The sequence below is a fragment of the Lytechinus pictus genome, chromosome 3 (genome assembly GCF_037042905.1).
Source record: "Lytechinus pictus isolate F3 Inbred chromosome 3, Lp3.0, whole genome shotgun sequence".
Classification (NCBI taxonomy): domain Eukaryota; kingdom Metazoa; phylum Echinodermata; class Echinoidea; order Temnopleuroida; family Toxopneustidae; genus Lytechinus; species Lytechinus pictus.
Window position 1 is genome coordinate 45,807,550 of NC_087247.1, and position 19,805 is coordinate 45,827,354.

Here is a 19,805-nt window from a genome sequence, read left to right on the forward strand (position 1 = left end):
CAAGCAACCGATCTGTTTACCATAGAACGCAAGTCCCTATATATATCCCCGCAAAAAATTAAACTTTCACAAATTTTCCGAGCATAAAATCTAATATCTCATCTATTATTATAATTTACAACTTCAAAGTTTATCAGTATGAAGACGGAGAATCATTCTTTCAAAATATGGTAATTTTCTAACATTTTAAAGACAACATTATTATTCAGTCAATTGCAGAAAACTTATCCTATAGCTACATTTGGTCATGGGGTGTCAGGTAACATATTCCCCTGTAATTCAATATAGAAACAAAATTTAAGCCGTCTTGCCCTCCTCCTCCTCAAAATATCTTGGCGTCGCTTCCGATGATGAAACATGATGTTAGTTGTCTGTATTTGTCTTTCATATTTGAAAGGGCGGGATTCCCCCTCTCGACATCGACCATCTTTGAGTGCGCCACAAAATTAATGACTGACAAGGCACTATTATTATCTGCGTTGTTTTGTTTGTGTTTGTGTGCAGACTGTTGGCAGATTCGAAGGAAATAATATTGTCGGAAGATATGGACGAGGTGAAGATTTGATTTCTTTTCTCCTTTGCTCTGTTTTTAAATTGTTTTAATATAACTACTGTTCACGAGTGTTTATCTCAAGTCATGTATGCGAATGTACGCTTACTGACTCGACTCTCCGAACACCACATTGTTGGAATGTTGGCCTACATGTTGTATGCACTAGAATTTGCTATATCAAAGTGCAGGTGCTCGACAAATAATACTCCACCAATAATGCACATTGTTATCTTAACATAATAAGCCTTCATGTTGTCGCGTATGCTGGGCTTGATCAACCCCTTTCAAAATGAAACCAGGGAATCGTATGCTATAATAAAATGATATCTAGGCCTGCATAATCACGATGTACTATATCTAGATTTTTATCTGTATTTCGAATAGAGCAAAGTGAGGTTTTTGACGATCAAGCCCGCACAAAAAGGGGTAAATTGTAGGTTTAGGGACTACATGATATAATATAATACACACACCTTTTACACCCCCCCCCTTACACCCTCGCACCCCAAGCACCAAGACATTGCATGTATGCATTATAACAGACATTCATCAAGATCATCATGTTCGAATGCAGGTACAGAATTAAGAAAGAAGATGAGTATTGAAAGCAGAGAATAGAAGAGAATATAAGGGAAAATTGAGGACACGCCACAGAAGGGTTTGGCGTAATAATGATTATCCGTTAATAATAAAACAATGAGTTTGGGTCGGAATGTTGTAACCTACATTATCATGAGTACGTCTACGTAAAGAGAGAAGAGAAACAAAGATGACATGCAGCATATGAGATCTACACCGTCAATCTGTACCATTTCCAAAAAATCTGTTGATTTTTTCCCGAACTATGCAAAGTTTGGGAACTGAATCGTTTAATTCTATACATTATTCTCATTTTTTAATAGAATATCAGTCAAGGTGTGAGGGAGAATGTGACAGTTGGCATCTGTACGTCAGCGTTGGAGTCCAATATCGAGGCTCTTTTAAACAAAGTCAAAAGTCTCCCAAATGTAGCAGTTAAATTTATTCAGCTACCATACAATGATCTAGACAGCTTTCGGCTTTCAAGTGAAGGACTTGATGGTGTGATCATCTGTCATTCTATCAACAATCGTCGTTTTGCAATCACAGATGTAAGAGATGCACTCTATGACAAGTTCTTGCCTCATGTGAAAGAAGTGTTTGGTAAGGGAAAAAGTCAACATACTTTTCTTATCTGAATGGGATTTATTTATTTATTTTTATTTTATTTTTGTTTTATTTTTATTTTTTATCTATTTATTAATTAGTTTATTAATCAATTAATTAATTTATTTTATTTATTTATTTATTTTTGTTGTTTTTTTTTTGGGGGGGGTGGACATTTAAGAAATAAAAACGAGATCAAACATATTAGAGTGCACATACGAATTTACGTATATGACCACTGTGACCCCATATACAAAATCTAATCAGATCATCTTCACTCCTATAATACTTGGACCAAGTTTGAAGTTGATCCAGCAACGACATTAGTTTATATTGCGAGAACGGGACAGGTGGATGGACGACCTGGAAACATCATGTTTCCAACATGAATCTAAATGATATAGGGAGGTTTATATGATGTTTAAGGCTTAGTGTATATGGCCTGATAACCACACGTGTCCAACAAGTTCAGAAATGCAAACTATATGGCGTAATATATAAATATGCTACCCTAAATGTCGGGAGAAAAGCAACCCCTATATAATTATACACAACAAAAAAAGTAAGTCCCCCTAAATCAATTTGCTGTAACTTTTGAACGGAATTAATTTGAGATATGATATTTCGTAGGTGGTTTTATGCACTCATTAAGCAACTCCTGGGGAAAAATGAGATTGATCAATTGAGTCATGCATGAGTAATTAAAGATTGAATTAAAAATGACAATTTTTGAAAGTCAAAAGAGTCGTTTTTCAAATTGTGCAAATACAAATTTGGGCAAATATTGTTTTTAGGTGAAATTTATGGTGTTAATGCTGTTGTACTATCCATCATTTAGACACTCCACACACAATTTTGATATCGTATGTTCATGGTTGAGTGAGCACAATATTGCAGGGGCCGCGGAAGCGGGGGGGGGGGGGGCTCAGCCCCCCACTTTTTTCCAAAAGCATGTACAAAAATGTAAAAATGACCACACGATTGTGAGTTTTTGCATGGTCAGCCCCCCCCCCCCACTTTGAAAACTGTTCCGCGGCCCCTGTATTGTGACGTATCATCATAGGGGTTTATGGTAGTATCCTCTACAACTTGTTAGATCATGTTAAAATTTGAAAATGTTGGTGGCTCCCCCAATTATACGCCCCTCTCCCATTTTAAAATTCTGGATCCACCACTGACTTGTCCATGAATTAAACTGATCATGAGAGATTGTTAGGAAAAGAATACTTTAATGCAGTAAAAAAAGTATTCATTCCTAAGTTTTCGAATGTGCTCGCTCAACCATGAAAAGGTTCAAAGTTCGGAAAGTGTGTGGTGATAGAAATGATGGATGATAAAAACAATAGCAATTAAATTCACATTTGAAACCGAAATTGCCCCCCCCCCCAATATTCACTTTATTACCCTTTAAAATGAGGCTGTGACATTGAAAATACCAATTTTCCCACTTTGATGCGTGCTCACTCATCCATAAATAAACAAATCGATTTCATTTTTGCACAGAATTCTGCCCATAGGTTGATAAAGATTACTGCCAAAGGACATTGCTAAAGACAGCCTTGAAAATATGTTCCCTCATATTGAATAAGGGGTTACTTATTCTTAAACATATGCACCCATAATGTACACAAGTCTATGAGAGAGGAAGTCAAAATTTTAACAAATATGAGGGTTTGTTTCATGGACGGTTTTTGTTACTTCTGCCAACAGTTATTTCATGAAACTTCGCACATGGCTTCAGCCGGGCTTCAGAGTAACACTATCCAAAAGGCGCGCACACCAAAATAACCATTCGATACGGCACAGAATGGGGCCAATGCCTTGAACTTTCTTCTCATTTGCATAATTTTCGAACATTGTGTGCTCACTGAGGCATTTAACATCGGGATTTTCATAAAAATCAAATCAAATGAACCATGCAAGGAGGTTTGTGACTGATTTCCATAGTTGCAAATTGCACTTTTGCCAATAACGTGAAAAAGAGCTAATCACATTCCACATGTTCATTCAAGTGTGACTGTTTAATTAAACGCCTTTGAATCATTAAAGCATGTTAATTGGTCATGAACATAACGAAAAAGTTGAGAAAAAATCATTTTCAGTTACCAAAATGAAACAATACTTGCCTATGATATTTGAAAATCGTATATTTTGTTTTCAATAAATGTTCATTGAACCGTGAAACAATGAATATTGTCGAAGATACTCTTCCCAAAAATAACTGTCATCATATTCTATCATTTTTATTTTATTTTATTTTTTTCAATTTTTTCCCCCTTCCACAGGGTTCTTTATTTTCAAAAAGGTATAGTTACATGGTATAAACATTTACAATTTTCCGACAAACATTAAATAAACATGGTATATACATAATTCATAATAATAATACATATACATGTAGTCAAACTGACTTATTGTACAATCAAGTTGTCACAGCCAAAGCAAATTTGGCAAGAAAAAGGGGTCTGATACATATTACTAAGAAATAAACACTGGTAATAATTATGTTAATGTGACAGATTGCCAGCTTGTTCGAAAAAGTTTCTGAAATGAAACCATTTATTTCTGAACTTATTTGCTCTGATATTTGTTTCATAAATATATTTTTCCATTTCATAATAAAATTTTAAAGCCGACATAATTGAGGTAAATAAAGGTAACTCTTTTTTCAATTTGGCTAAGTATATCTCTTTTCTTACGATCATCATGACACAGTTAAGAGCATTATTATTTGTACCACAAAATCCAAACAATTTGTTTTCATTCGTTAATACGATCACCTCTCGAGTATTTTGAAATATCCATGATTCTATTCTCGACCATATTACATTAGAGTGAGTACAAAGGCAAAATATATGCATAATTGTTTCATCATTATCAATACAAAAAGTACATTTCATATTTGTTATTGTACCAAATTTCAACAGAGAATCTTTCATATACAATATTTTGTTTAAAATTTTAATTTGAAACCATCTTAAGTTTATATCCATTGTTGCCTGAAAAGGAATCAAACAGAAAGCAACCCAAAGGTCATCTCGAAAACCTAACAGATCTTTCCAGCTGACAAGAGCCTTACATTCTTCAACTTTAAAGTTAAGAAAAGAGCGATATATATTTGAGCAACCTACACGTGTTTTCACAAGGTGCAGAGCTTCAGGAATGATTGGTTCAATAGATTTAGTAATTATATGCGAATCTGTGGGAAAACCAGACCTAATTGCGTCACAAAGACCGTAATACTGTAGAAAATTGGTTTGTATACCATAAGCACGTTGGAATTCAAAGTATGGAAAGAAGGTACCATCTGTTCTAAGAATGTCATTAACAAAATGTTTTCCTCGTAAATCCCAAGACCTGAAATAGACTGGTTTGTTATTTATTTTTATTCGATGATTATTCCAGAGAGGCTGACAGGCTATGTCATCAGTTAACAATTCAAGCAAGTCTGAGTAAGCAAGTAAAACTTCTTTCCAAAATGGATTGTAATTCGTGTCTGCCAATGTTCTGTTATAATGTGAGCCCATGTACAAGTGAAACTTGTGTGTTGGATTTAAGAAAACATTGAACATATGAAAAGTAAAACTGTTTTGAGAATCATTTAAAAAATCGTCTTATCCATGAAATCTTCAGAGATTTAGCATGTATGAAAATATCTATCATTTTTTATTGATAGAAATGTATTAAAAAAATCAAATTATAGCAAATTTGGACTTGTGTTTATTCAACCGTGAAATTTAGCCAAAAAAAATTGTATCGTCTTTTAGAATGTACCTTTTACAAGCCTTCTGACTATTTTTCATGATGAGAATGTGGAATTAGTTCCAATAAAATGGAATCAAAGTCATGATATTTGGCTTGTGACTTTTGAAAAGTGACATTTTTGCCTTCTGATGGTGCTCACTGAAGCATGACGTAAAATACGTCCATAACATTTACTCAGAGGGTACCTTATAAAATTACCTACACGCTCATGTAAACTCGCATTGGTTCGGAAATTATTGATGTTTGTTTAAGGGGGGACTTACTTTTTTGTTGTGTATAGTTGCGCAAACATTGAAATCTAAATCCTGTAAACGAACATTATGTTAAAATGCAACCCTAAATGGCATAATCTGCATAACCAAATAAGCAAAGCTAAATGCCGTGATTTTGTGAAAAATGGCTACCCTAAGTGGCGTTGTCATGACAGCGAATGGTGCTGAAAATCAGCCAGTTCGAAAAATACGTCGACGAATCCTTGATAGATCGGGACCCTTTCTGGCGCCTTTTAAACATTAATAAGTTTTGCTCTTTTCAACGGTGCCGTTATTGTTACGTTAAATCTCATGTTTGAGTAAGAATTGCCATGAGAGTAAGAGGTACAAAATTCTAATTTTACTTCTCATTGTTATATATACTGAATTCCAGGAAAAGACAACGTCTGTGTTATTGCACATGACTTTCCATGGCCAATGGGACCAAGAGCCGATGATCATGCTATGATCAAAGGAACCTACATGGATCGCTTTCGGAGCAAACAATTCACAACCTTCGAGTGTTCCAAACTGGCCATCATCAGTGGTAAGCTGGACACTCAGATGGACATGGATCAAGAGGATTTGGAACAGTTTCAAGAATTCATCTATCAATGTTGGACCCATCCACCATATCATCACATGTCCCACAATATTCCACCGCCTAATCCTGACCCCAATAATTATGTTAAGTTGACAGATGTCTTGTTCTATACCATAGGGGGTGGAATGTTTGCATATACAATATACCAGTTTCTCCCTGCTGAAGGAGCTTCTCCTCCTTTAGAGAGCAGTGCTCCATCTAGAGGAACAGCAGGTTTTGTTCTAAGGCTTGTTCGTTGTCCTTTCAAGATCATGTTCAGCATTGTTAATTTGATTCCTGCATGGGCAATTTCTAATGATGCCAGCCAGTCTCTCTGGGCTTTATTCAAGCGTGATGTTCTCGTGAAGACCATTGAGATGCCCAGGTCCTCCTTGGGTATCTTCGGTCTAGTACCTTGGATTTCTCTCATGCCACTTCGACTGGTTTTCTATTCATCTAAGTTTGTCACTACCTGGGTCATGAGATGTTTCTGGGGCTTTTCAAAATATTGTTTGGTAACAGCAGGTGCATACGTCATGATACCTGTGACTGTCAAACTGTGCTCCATGGCGGTAGATCGAAACCCAACACAAGGAAGCAACAGGACGGTGTCAGATGGTGAGAACCGTAATAATTGGTCTGTGGCACCTTGGCGAAAATTACCATTCTTATTTTGGCGTCATGTTTTTGATCTGTTCAATCAGCTTGTCTTCAATAAGTTCAATAACGGTTAAGGACTATGAAATTGCTGTCGTGTTTATGGATAAAGATCATGGGAATATTCTTACAAAAGATCACAAATATGAGATATGAAACATGAACATAATTTATGTCACATGACATTATGGGGGTGGGGTTACTGGCATGTGACGTCACAAAATTGAAATTTTACGGCTTGTACCAGCTAATAATGTCCCTCGTATGGGCCACACAATGATGAACCAATTCAAGTTTTATAAAGTTTACATAATTTAGAAAGCTCAAAATCTTACAGATATCGCTTCACTTTTTTTTCTTTACAAGCCCTTATCATGTTCCTGTAGCGGCAGTATTTTACACTACATTCTAAGTTTGATAATGGGAAATGCACACGGAGGGACACAGAATTTGCATTCTTTTTAATTACTTTTTTTTCTATCAGGGTCAAGTTAGGAATAAAAAGTCCTATTTATTGGTAATGTTCACTTTCATCAAGAGTAATACACTTTAGGTTTTTCCTTCATTTTCCAAGTTTGTACTCCTGCACCATACTTCTCTTTTAATTGGTGCACTGATTCCTTTATCAGATATCAATAATGAAATAACGCTTCTCGCATGAACATTCTCAAATTCGTGATTGGACGAGCTCGGTCAGATTAGGAAAATTAGCTATATAGTTTTATAAATTTGATTTGATTCTGAAATTAATTCAGCCGTCTGTCAGATTTGGCATAATACGAAATTGAAATATCGTTTCCACAGCAAACTTTTGTAACATTTAAGCAGGAATGAGTTGAGTGTATGTTTAATTGTGTTCAAAGAAAACTGTTTTTATATCATGAAGGGAGTTTTGATTTCAATTTATTAGATAACAATCAATTAAATAATACATGTGAAATCAACAAATGAAAACTTGAGGAAAGCCTTACTCAGCTGCGTCAATATCAAGGTGAATGCTGCATGGTCTACCAAGCTTGGACTGTGCTCTTACTAGAGTTCACTTTGTCTAACCCAAAGATAATAATTTTGAAAGATTCGTGATCACCCCAAAATGAGAAATCGACTGTCTTGGTGACAAAGTGAAAAAAGGTTAACACACTGGTTTAAATGAATATTAATTTGTGATCGTAAGGTGTCGCAGGAAGCAGGATTATGATCATGCAATGCTCATTAATGTTGTTGCATATACCAGGGCCCGTTTCATAAATCTCGACTGTGTGTTATGATAACATGTTTGCAATAACATTTTAAAGCTGCTGAAATCACTCAATTGATTAGTTGATCTTAACTTGTCATAGAAGCATGTTTCATTACAATACGTTTTTGTGAAACTGTACATTAGAATTTAAACGTATGTTTTTTTTTTTGTTTTTACAACTGCCCGGATTTGCAGTGTAACTACTTTTTCCATCTTACTCAGACATTCAAAATGCAAAATGTAAATTGTTTCTCTTTACTTGTGACATTAAATGAAACATGAGGTTGATTTGATCTAAAATTGTGATATTGTGATTATTATACGTAGTAGAGTATTAATATTATTAGTACATGTTAATTATTGTCAATCAATATACCTCTATTATCAATGAGTCAGGCAAAGGTTTTAACCAAACTATGTGACATGTGACTTTAATGTGCACTCTCCCTATTTTGTATTGGGAGTGGAGTGACAGCCTCTTTGATTAAAAAAAGAGAAATCAATAAGAAAAAGAAATATAAAAAAAAAGAAGAAAAAAGGGTCCGAGATCATCGAGATGTGTTACTCTCGTGTATCCCCATGATTAATTATAATCATGGACCTATGAAAAGATGGACGACTAACGCGAGCATTTCTTTGATCCAATGATAGTCACCGTCACCTGGTTATGCGCATCTTAATGAGAACATATACAGGTGTTGTAACAATATAGCAATTACCATGACTGTTAAAGTTTCCCGGTCTTGATTTTTGTAGGCTGATACCCTGTTTCAGCATGTGCCTTTCAGTCAACATGCTTCATATATGGAGCAGCAAACTTGAGGAGCAGACGATTTATATTATATAAAATATGATATTATTCGATCCGCTAACTACCGCTCACACATAAGGACCTAATTAGAAAGTCAAAAAGGGGCCTAAGCTTTCGATCCTAGCAGAATTGGATTCTGCTAGGATCTTTCTGCTAGGATCGAAAGCTTAGGCCCCTTTTTGACTTTCTAATTTACTCCATTGGCTCTCTTTTATTAGATAAGCAGTTTTTAGCAGCTTCTTTTTGCCACATAAGGACCTCAATAACATTGAGAGATACGCGATCTATACATGTTATGTGCCACGTATAATTATGTGGAATATTATGGAGAAAATTGGGAAAATTGAATTTAAATGGTAAACAATCAATCACAATATTGCCTCTATATTAAAATATGCAGACATTTCCACAAATAAAACACATGGAACTAAGATTACCAAAGGTAAACGGTAAACAAAAACTGCACATCGATTTTCCATTATTTCATTGATTTGTTATTAACTGCGCATATAATATTTGTGAAATATAAATGTCCAATCACGAACTGCTTCAGTCCCTTCTCACGGTGACGATCATATAGGACCAAAGAACACTAGTATGAAGAGAATGTTATTCAGATAACAATTACAGTCACCTGTTAGTGAATTCATTATCTAAGTGATGAATGTCCATCTCTTCATAGGTCCATGTTCTAATTAAGAAAAATTGCGCCACCGTTGATTCCATATCTTAATACCTTGCCAATATCCTTGTAACTGTACAACCGCGCCCTACATGGCCGTATTACCATCAGGTTGAAACTAAATTTGCCATGAAACTTTCCACGAAATTTCGACTAAGAAGAATATTCTTATTTGAATTTCATATATAAAACAAAAAGTATGCCCCCGCAGCCCACAAAAGGCCCCACGGAAAGAAATTAGAGAAAGAAGGGAAAAACGAAAGAAACGAAAAAAAAAAGCGTTACAAATGATGCTATTATATGAGTAATATGTCAACATTTATCACAGAATTAGGTTGTCATTTTTATCTCGCCTGTATAGCACAGCGAGACAAAAGGCGCCGCTTTTCCGACGGCTGCGGCGGCGGCGTCTACATTGAAATCTTAACCTAAGAAATGACATCATAACTTAATAAGTAATGTATATAGACCTAGTTCATGAAACTTAAACATAAGCGTAATCAAGTGTTACTGAACATTCTGTTTGAGTTTCAGGTCACATGATCAAGGTCAAATCTCATTTAGGCTCAATGAACTTAGACCATGTTAGGGGAATCAACATCGAAATCTTAACCTAAGTTTAAGTTTTTGAAATGTGATCAGAACTTAGAAAGTTTATAGATCTAGTTCATAAAACATGGACATAGAGTAATCAAGTATCACTTAACATTCCGTGCGATTTTTAGGTCACATGACCATGGTCGAAGGTCATTTATGATAAATGAACTTTGGTCATTTTAGGGGGTAATTGTTGAATTGCCATCATAACTTTAAAAGTTCATTTATCTACTTCATAAAACTTAGACATAAGAGTAATCAAGTATATTTGAACATCCTGTGCGAGTTTCAGGCCACATGACCAAAATACAAGGTCATTTAAGGTCAATGAACTTTTGCCATTTTAGGGGTAATTGTTTAATTACCATCATAACTATGGAAGTTTATGGACATACTTCATGAAATGTGCACATAGGGGTGATCAAGTATCACTGATCATCTTCCACAAGTCGTAGGTCACATGACCAAGGTCAAATGTCACTTAGGGTCAATGAACGTAGTATAACAGTATTATTTCCTTTTTTTCGGGGGGGGGGTCCCAAACAACCTTTGCTTTTAATAAAAAAATGCCTATTTGGTAAAATGGCCTTTTACGGATTAAAGTAATTGTATTTCCATGCTTGGCCACCTCTTGATCAGTGCGGGGGGGGGGGGCAAGATAAAGGATTAATTTGATTTTCGTATTATCCCTCTTTTTTCTTCTTTTTTTTTCTTTCTGTATTATATTTCTTAACTTTTCTTTCAGTGAAGAGAACGTAGGAATAGACTAAAATATAGTTGAAGTGATTTATGAATCTTATGTACATGTTAATATGTTTTTGTTCTGTGATTTTACTGAAAACTTGATGTATTGTAGATGTTGATGTTATGGGAATAATCAATAAACGAATACTTTAGAACAACAGCAACAACATTTTTAGGGAAGCCACTGAAGTCAGATGTTAGATGTTTCGCCTTTTTCTTAGACTGAACCAAGACTATGCCAACGGGGATTCCCCATCGCGCTGAATGACCTCGACGTTTCAAAGCGTTCGGCTGGTCATAATGCACGTATACGTGTTGTCGAGCGTGACACGCTTTGAACACAATTAGAATAACCCGGTGGGACAAAATACGAGGTGAGTGTCTATAATCTAGGCTACCATTGCGAGTTGCTAAGTGGCATATATATTTCAATTAATTTTCAGAAGTAGGCTCTATTTGATCTTTTGATTTCATATTAGAGATTTCGGCGCGAAATGAAGAAAATGTGATCATCGTGCATGGAGGCATGGCAGAGAATTCGCCAATAATATCCGCCATCTGATGAATCATAAATGCACATAATAATAATAACTATTTTGTAAAATCTATGTACCAAAATTACAGGATATACAAAGTGAATCTATATTTAAAGTTGATAATTACTTAGAATTATAAGGTCAGAAAAACATGGGCATACTTTTAAATGGGTTGAATCATCATTTGCATTTTTAAAATAATTTATGCTACGTTGTGTATATGTTGTGTATAATAGATTTTTATCATCAAATAATTTTTTCTAATTAGACTTGAAGATGATGATGGATCTTAACTTTTTAATGTAAATGGAAGAACGATGATATTCCAATCAAAATTTACCTATCCATATGAGCTATTCTTGGAATGCGTTCTGAATATAACCTAGAATAGATCCTTATTATTTGCTATCATTATCTATTGATAGATGGAGAGTCAATCATCAAAGCCGAGACAGATTACGATAGGCATCTGTACATCAGCGTTAAAGTCCAACATCGAGGCTTTTATAGAGAAAGTCAAAAGTCTCCCCAATGTAGCAGTTAAATTTATTCAGCTACCATACAATGATTTAGACAGTTTTCGGCTTTCAAGTGAAGGACTGGATGGTGTGATAGTCTGTCATTCTATCAACAATCGTCGTTTTGCAATCACAGACGTCATGGATGCACTCTATGACAAGTTCTTGCCTCATGTTCAAAATAAAATTGGTAAGTTAAATCAATAATTTTTGTTTGTCGTTAATATAAGAACACTTTTTGTGTGCGCGTTTGTTTGCGTGTATAAAGTTAAAAATGTACGTCGAGTAAAATATAATTAAACCAATAAAAACAAACATAGAACAAACTGTAGAACGGAAACTCCGTTATTGATGTAATATAGGCGTATTATTCATTTTCATGTACATTATTGAAGATGAAATCAAAAGTTTTTTTCCGGTTAAGAAATGAAGCAAAGGTGTTTTTAAGTGTCTAATTGAAAGGAAGGTTGGATAAGTCATTTAGGTTTTAATTAACGATTCTGTATATTTGTAATATGCAGGAAAGGAAAACGTCTGTGTTATTGCACATGACTTTCGATGGCCCATGGGACCAACTGGATCCGCAAATCACACAAAGGTCAAGGAAACTTATATGGTCAGCTTCAAGAGAAATCAGTCTACAACCTTTAAGTGTTCTAAACTGGCCATCATCTGTGGTAGTCTGGATAAACATGTGGAGGTGGATGAAACAGATTGGAAACATCTTCAAAACTTCGTTCTACAATGTCATGTTACGCGGAGCTGGATTGTCCATGTCTTGTCAACATCTCTGGCCCTCATTAAGTTTTTTGTCCATGTCTTGTCAACACCTCTAAGTATGATCATGAAGGTAATAGAGAGATATCTCCCTTGCCTCCATCGTATTTTAATGCACATTTACCAGGCCGCTGAAATTGTTTTCATTCCCGTCCATGATGACGACCTTCCCACAGTTCTGATATCCCGAGAAGCCCAAACTAGAATCACTATACCATGTATACGAATCATCGAATATATACTTCTGCTGTTGTGCAGTCCTGTCATTATCATGTGTATGTTTGTAGATTGTATTTTTCAGCGGATATACCCCAATGATTCAGTCCATTCACTGTTAAAGTCATTCAAGAAAGATGTTATTAACAAAACCCTAGAAAGATCTGCAACCTACAAAGGTCTGTGCTGGACTGTACTCTGGATACCTTTTAACTTTACTTTCAATTTCTGTTCATTCAACCTTGGTAATATGCGTAGGCTGCTGCTGCTCTGTTTGTCAATATTTTGGAAATGAAAGCAGTGTATATATATCTTAACCAGATTCATGGGGCGTTGATGAGAGAGAAAAGTGATATCATCAGAGCGTGAATTATAGAGCTAAATATCCCAATATTCCATCACTGACATCATACACGGAATATTCATCCAATTTGGCGCCTCCAAGCTCCAATTTTCAAATAGTTATCCCAAACATTTTTTTTTCAAATGATTATCCCAAACCTTTTTTTATTATGTGTTTTAATTGTTTTGCAAATATAAATTTTTTCATCAAAATATACTACATCCAATGATTTACCCGAATCAATCTCTGTATTTCTTATAAGCTTCACTTGGAATGAGGTGGCTACTTGTAGAATTATACTTCTGTTCAATGTACCCCAGATAGCTTCAAAATGCTACAGCTCGTGTCGTCGCACTGTCAAATAAACGCTCACATATCATATTACTCAAATTTGGAATTCCCTGCATTGGCTGCCTAAAATGCCTATAGAGAATAGGATCATTTTTAAGATTCAAATTGTTGCTCGCTTTTCATTGCCTTCATGGATAAGGCAGACCAATACATTTCTAGACGAACTACGGAAATATTATGTACCGTAAGGGCACTAGTATTCAACCCGTTTGGAGAGTTTCCTCAAATATATTGAAATATAGAATTTACCTGAATTTCAGACCCGTCTTATTTCCAAGAGCAAATGCTGGTTATTCTTTATTTTTTTCTTCAACCAGTTGACTGTGTGCGCGGGTGATCGAATTATACGGCGACGGATTTTGGTACTAGTATTCAACCCGTCGGCACTAGCATTCAACCTAGCGATGAAAGATGGCCCTGTCTCTCAATCTGCCCTTGTCCCATCCGACTATGGACTAGACCATTTGAGATGAGACCAAACAGGGAATTAATCAAAGCCAGAGACTTACATAGATCTAGATCTAATTTAGCAATCTAAACCCTTTTGAGATTTACTATCAATCCTCACTAGGTTGAATACTAGTGCCATTCAGTGCAAAAGGCCATCGCCGCATAATTCGATCCTCCGCGCATAGCTAGTCGACAGATTGACAAAGAAAATACCGACAACAGATTACCCTGGAAATAACAAAGGTATGAAATTAAGATAAATTCCCTATTTCTAAATATTTTGGGGAATATGTCAAAATCTTTGAATTATGCCGGGTTGAATACTAGTACCCATACGGTAGGTCTCTTTGTTCTTCGACATCCAGTTCCCTTGTGGTTCCATACGTTTCAAAAACCTTGGGGAAAATTACTGTGGAGTAGACTTCCTAAAGAAAGCAAAAATTGTATCTCTTTTGAGTCCTTCATAGCATTCCTATATTTATTTCTTAATTATTTATGCGCCTTGATCACTCTACAGAGTGGATTTGGCGCTTTATTAGTCCGGTCCCAATCAACCGGTCACTGGTCACAATGTATAATGTATGACTAAGAAGTCATTTGGTAATCTGTTTATCGGTTAAACGTAAACAATATCTATTTTCATCTTTTAGAAAGACGATGATACCCATGCACAGCCCCATAAATCTACATATAAAAAAGTGATAAACTCACGACAACATATTGATCATAATTATCATAATAACTGCTGGCTGGGATCGAACCTCATATTATATTACTTCATTTTGATGTTTCAAATATCACTTAGTTACAACCTGAATATTACTTTATAAAACATGTGTATTATCCTATCAACCTTGTTCTGCTCATTGTTGTTGTTGTTGTTTGGTTTTTAACGTCACTCTTATTCAAAAAATAATATATGCGCCGATCAAAATATCATACCAAATCAAAAAGGTTGTTTATTTTTATTATTTTCAGTAGATAAGACCTTACGTAATACTGTATATATATTGTAAACATCACTTTCTCTTGTTCTCGTTATGCTTTCTAGAAGTTTATCCGGAAGTTTATGTGATCATTAATATGATGTTGAATATGTTAAACTGGAGGATAATAAATGTTTGTTTGAATTGATTTGAGCTTTGTTTGAATTTTTTGTAAATGTCATGAAATCGCATGTGAATGTTGCTAGAAACAATTAAATCACGCTTTTGAAAAAAGGGTAGTTCAAAATAGCAGGAGGATCGCTTTTAACAGGCTATCTGTCGGAATGAAGTTTTGTTGACGAACTTCCACGCACAGACTTTATGTTACAATTCCTACTGTTAGGTAATCCGTGAAAACACGCAAGGGCCTGGAAATGATTTTTTAACAAAAAAGGGGGCGGTTCGTTCCCAAATGAAGTTGATTTGGGTATAATTTCCACATTTTAGCATATAAACCTAATTTTCAAGGCGCTTCAGCACCCCGCTTCTCAGGGCCATGATTAATGAAATTATTATACAGGATGTGAACTGTTACCCCTTCGCTGTTTTCTGTAGGCATCAAATTAAATAGCATATATAAATTTTTCGAGATATGCGATTTCCTTGGAAAAACAAGATACCGTCCGCCAAATGATGTCTTTGGTAATCTTTTCTTCAAATTTGTATATGCGTGAACAAGGATTTATATACATGATATAGGTGATATTAAATGAAATGGAGACTTTAAAACTTTTACAATGAAATAAATTCGTCAGTTACAGATAATTATGCGTATAGTTTTAGTGGGACGCGTATCAGTGGTATACTCTGCAGTCCGGTTTTACCAGGGCCAATGTAGAGGCTATTGTCTAGATCTGTGCGAAACATGGGCGGAAATCCCGGGGGGGGGGGGGGACAGGGGGACGCGTCCCACTACCCAAAATAGTAGGGGAACACAATATCAAATGTCCCCATAATATTATTGGTCTTTCATGATACAAATACATCATTCAAAATCCAAATAAAACGTGTATTTTGGACGAGATGACCTTACTTTTTGGTGATAACCTTTTTTTTTTTTTTGCTTGTCAAATTTATTTTGGTCGAAATGACCTTACATTTGGGGGATAGCTTTTTTTTTTTTGCTTGTCAAATTTTCCAGCCCACTGACGTAAATCCGGTCTGAGAAGTGGGGGGGGGGGGGGGGGGGATAGCAATATATTCAGCTGAAAACTCAAAATTTTTGGGACACACCAAGCTGTATGTATACGGGGGTATATGACCTTGTACTATATCTTTCAGTTAAAGGTGTTTTTATAAGGTGTTTTTCGATAGTTATATTGTAATGGATTTGTTGTGATAAAAACTACCGACTACAATTAATATTCAAATGCGAGCCAGCAAATTTTCAGTAGGTAGAAGAAAGAATGGTGTCCAGAAACCTCTTTCAAGTGGTGTGTAATTATCGCATTACGGGCTATTATACAGAGGTATCAAAGGTATTGCTTTAAGCTACGCCTACCATTGTTCTCTTCATCAATTTCTTTACAATATTTAAATAAAAGAGTTGCCAAAGCTGTTGTACATTTTGTATACTTTCTCCCATACGTGTACTGTATCAAAGCAATACCTTTGATCCAGCTGAGGCATGGCGGCTTGTCATTGTTCAAAACCCACCTTCACCCGACAAAGGAAATTATAATTGGTATAGTGTCGAAAATTTGTCTATCTGACGGTCAGTCGGATCGGGGTCACCCTTGCCACTAACCCGTCTCTGTGGTCTAGTGGTTAAGGCACCGGCGTTCAAAGCTGGGGGCCCGGGTTCGATTCCCGGCAGAGACATTTTTTCGGCATCACCAATTTTTCCAAAGGGTAGATAGCTCTGGGAAACCTTGATTTAAGCTACGCCTACCATTGTTCTCTTCATTCATTTCTTTACAATATTTAAATAAAAGAGTTGCCAAAGCTGTTGTACATGTATAACTTCACACATTTATATATATACATGTATATTATATACATATAGATATATATAATTTGTTGGTGAGATATGTGTCTCTTTCTCACGAGTCATATATATGTATGTATATATACATATATATGACTCGTGAGAAAGAGGTGAGATATGTGTCTCTTTCTCACGAGTCATATATATGTATGTATATATACATATGTATGACTCGTGAGAAAGAGACACATATCTCACCAACAAATTAATGCGAGCGCGAAGTGCGAACTGAAATTTTTTGGTATACTGAACTGAAAACAGGAAAAAGGTACCTGTTTAGGATTGTTTGTAGTAAATCATGAGGAGGATCTCACTACACAGATAATGCGAGTGCCGAGAGCGAGCTGAATTGTTTAATATTCTGACCTGCAAGCTTGTTATTCTAAGCATTTTTGGTACGATTAAGATGGGTGTCTAAAATAACAATAGATACGAGCGCGAAACGCAAGCTGAACATTTTGATATTTCGATCTGAAAAAAATTGACAGTTTAATGGACGTTTTTGATAAAGAACAAGCTATATACCCAACAAAAGATTATTGCAAATCGAAGCGGGAGTTCTTTTGAGGTTTAGAACTGAAAACGGGACATTCTGTTCACCTATTTAATCATGAAAAGTATGGGGTTTTGCTACAGAAATGATGCGAGCGCGAAGCGCGAGCTGAAAATTTTTATATTCCAATCTGAAAAGCAGATATTTTGAGCACGATTTTTAATAAAGAACGAGATATGTATTTCAATCTCGCTTGCTGATTTATGTGTAACATTACAATCTTATTTTAATTTTGCACATGAGGAATTATTGGGGGGGGGGGAGGCAAAACGATATGTTTGCCCACCCAATATATGTTCGCCCTCCTGCCCCCCCCCCCCCAGGATCGACGCCTCTGCCCCCACTCCGGAGTCGGAGGGACCGCATGCGTGTTCCCAAAATGTCCGATAAAGGGGTAGTTTTTCGCGGGACAAGTCCGGCCCGCGAATTGTAAAAAAAGGGGTGTATTTGACTTTTCACCCGGAGATTTCTTTAAAGGGGGGGGGGGGGTTCTCTCTATCTCTTTGGACTCCTGAGAAATTTAAAAAGGGGGTTATAAAATATCTTGAATATCACAGAAAAATTGATCAAATTCCTGAAATTGTCCTGCTAGTTTTGAAAGCTTGTGCTCCATCGTGACATCAGGGAACCTCTATTGTAATGACAGCTTACCTGAGGGTGAAGGGTGTGTGTGTGTGTGTGGGGAGGGGGTTGTCTGTCTCAGACATTGAGCAGTGTTCCAGATTTAGGGGGGTCTCCATGCAAGGCAGGAAAAGCCCGCGAAAGGGGGTTCAGAAATTTTGGCAGACATGAGATAGGGGGGTGCTTTCAAAGGGAGGGAACGAGCATATAGGCGTACCCTAAATAACACTGAGTGGGGGAGGGGGGGGGGGCGGGTTTTCACTTAAAGGACTATCACGATAGGATTTCTTCCGGTGGTTATATTGTAATAGATTTGTTGTGACGTAAACTGCTGAATAAAGGATTAATATCCAATGCGAGCGAGCGAAGCGACCGAGCAGGTTTTCAATAATTGGAAGACATGATAATCAAAATTCCTTCAAGGGGGTGTAATAATGGGAGAAAATACGGCGAGTGAGCGTAGTAAACGAGCCTTGAAAAAGTTGTTTCAGTCGTTTAAAATAATATTCATATATTACAAATGATGATAAGGGTAAATTTTCTATAACATTAACTTTAAAAGAAAAGAGATACATAAAATGAGCAAATAGGGATTAAATATACAGTTAAAGGTAAGATGAGAATGAAATAAAATTGATAATGACTTTCGGGAAAAAGGGTGTCATAGGAAAGGACCATAGGCCATCACAGGCCACAATATAATCTTCCAAAAAACGTGGAAATGGCATAATGATGCATATTATGAAAAGGAAAGATTTTGAATAATCTTTAAGAGTATATATTGGGAGATGATACATTTCAAATTTTGAGCTAAATTTATAATTGAAATATTCATTACATTGTTGTGTCAATTAATGTGATTTAAAGTCCCCTATAAATGGATAAAATTGTAAAGAAGAGTGTTTCATTATTAACGGCATTAAGTTGATTTGAAATACTCTTTCCAAAACCAGATAACTTCAAGTATCTGATCACTTCATTTCCAGAGTGGTTGAAATAATTGACATGTAAGAAACAAGTGTGTGTATGTTTCAGCATCCTGTTTACAAAATAAGTATAGATTATCTGATACAAAACTAACCTTGAATAATTTTATTATAAACAGATCCATGTTGGATCGTTGAGTCTTAATAAACCTTCAAACACACATGAATACACCACCCTCCCACCCGCCCGCGCGCACACACTTACATACGCCAACATTCATCTTACATCCTACAGGTTTATGTTATTTTCATTATTTGTTTTTATAATTAAATTCAGCCTTGAGAATCCTTGTTCTTGTGCCCCGGGTCTTGTGCCCATCATCCTCTAATTGATATAAGACTTAGCATGAGGCATTTTCATTATAAAGTCCCATAGAAAGAATCACCAGTAATTAATTTATCTAATAAAAAAA

General features: G+C 35.8%; 2 protein-coding genes across 3 annotated transcripts; both read left to right on the forward strand.

Moving 5' to 3' along the window:
• The first annotated feature begins 232 nt into the window (after nucleotides 1-232).
• LOC129255567 (uncharacterized) lies at nucleotides 233-8,720 on the forward strand. Of its 2 annotated transcripts, none has more exons than XM_064097162.1 (3): nucleotides 233-553; nucleotides 1,456-1,735; nucleotides 6,149-8,720. In XM_064097162.1, the coding sequence occupies exons 1-3, from the start codon at nucleotides 545-547 to the stop codon at nucleotides 7,069-7,071; spliced, it is 1,212 nt and encodes a 403-aa protein (XP_063953232.1). In that variant the 5' UTR covers nucleotides 233-544; the 3' UTR covers nucleotides 7,072-8,720. The 2 variants fall into 2 exon arrangements, with proteins under 2 accessions (XP_063953232.1, XP_063953233.1); XM_064097163.1 differs by lacking the exon at nucleotides 233-553 and adding an exon at nucleotides 1,047-1,127 and having other exon boundaries at nucleotides 6,149-8,714.
• Nucleotides 8,721-11,360: 2,640 nt separating this feature from the next.
• On the forward strand, nucleotides 11,361-15,393 carry LOC129255565 (uncharacterized). Its single transcript, XM_064097888.1, has 3 exons — nucleotides 11,361-11,442; nucleotides 12,030-12,312; nucleotides 12,644-15,393. Exons 2-3 carry the CDS (start codon nucleotides 12,030-12,032, stop codon nucleotides 13,408-13,410), a joined length of 1,050 nt encoding a protein of 349 aa, XP_063953958.1. The 5' UTR covers nucleotides 11,361-11,442; the 3' UTR covers nucleotides 13,411-15,393.
• The last annotated feature ends 4,412 nt before the right edge of the window (nucleotides 15,394-19,805 follow it).

What these genes read in the sequence shown, in the direction of transcription:
- LOC129255567 (XM_064097162.1), top strand. An exon ending in TCATGTGAAAGAAGTGTTTG is followed by an intron (nt 1,736 to 6,148) that starts GTAAGGGAAAAA and finishes ACTGAATTCCAG; the next exon opens with GAAAAGACAACGTCTGTGTT.
- LOC129255565 (XM_064097888.1), top strand. Translation starts at nt 12,030, where the DNA reads ATGGAGAGTCAATCATCAAAGCCGAGACAGATTACGATAGGCATCTGT. An exon ending in TCATGTTCAAAATAAAATTG is followed by an intron (nt 12,313 to 12,643) that starts GTAAGTTAAATC and finishes TGTAATATGCAG; the next exon opens with GAAAGGAAAACGTCTGTGTT.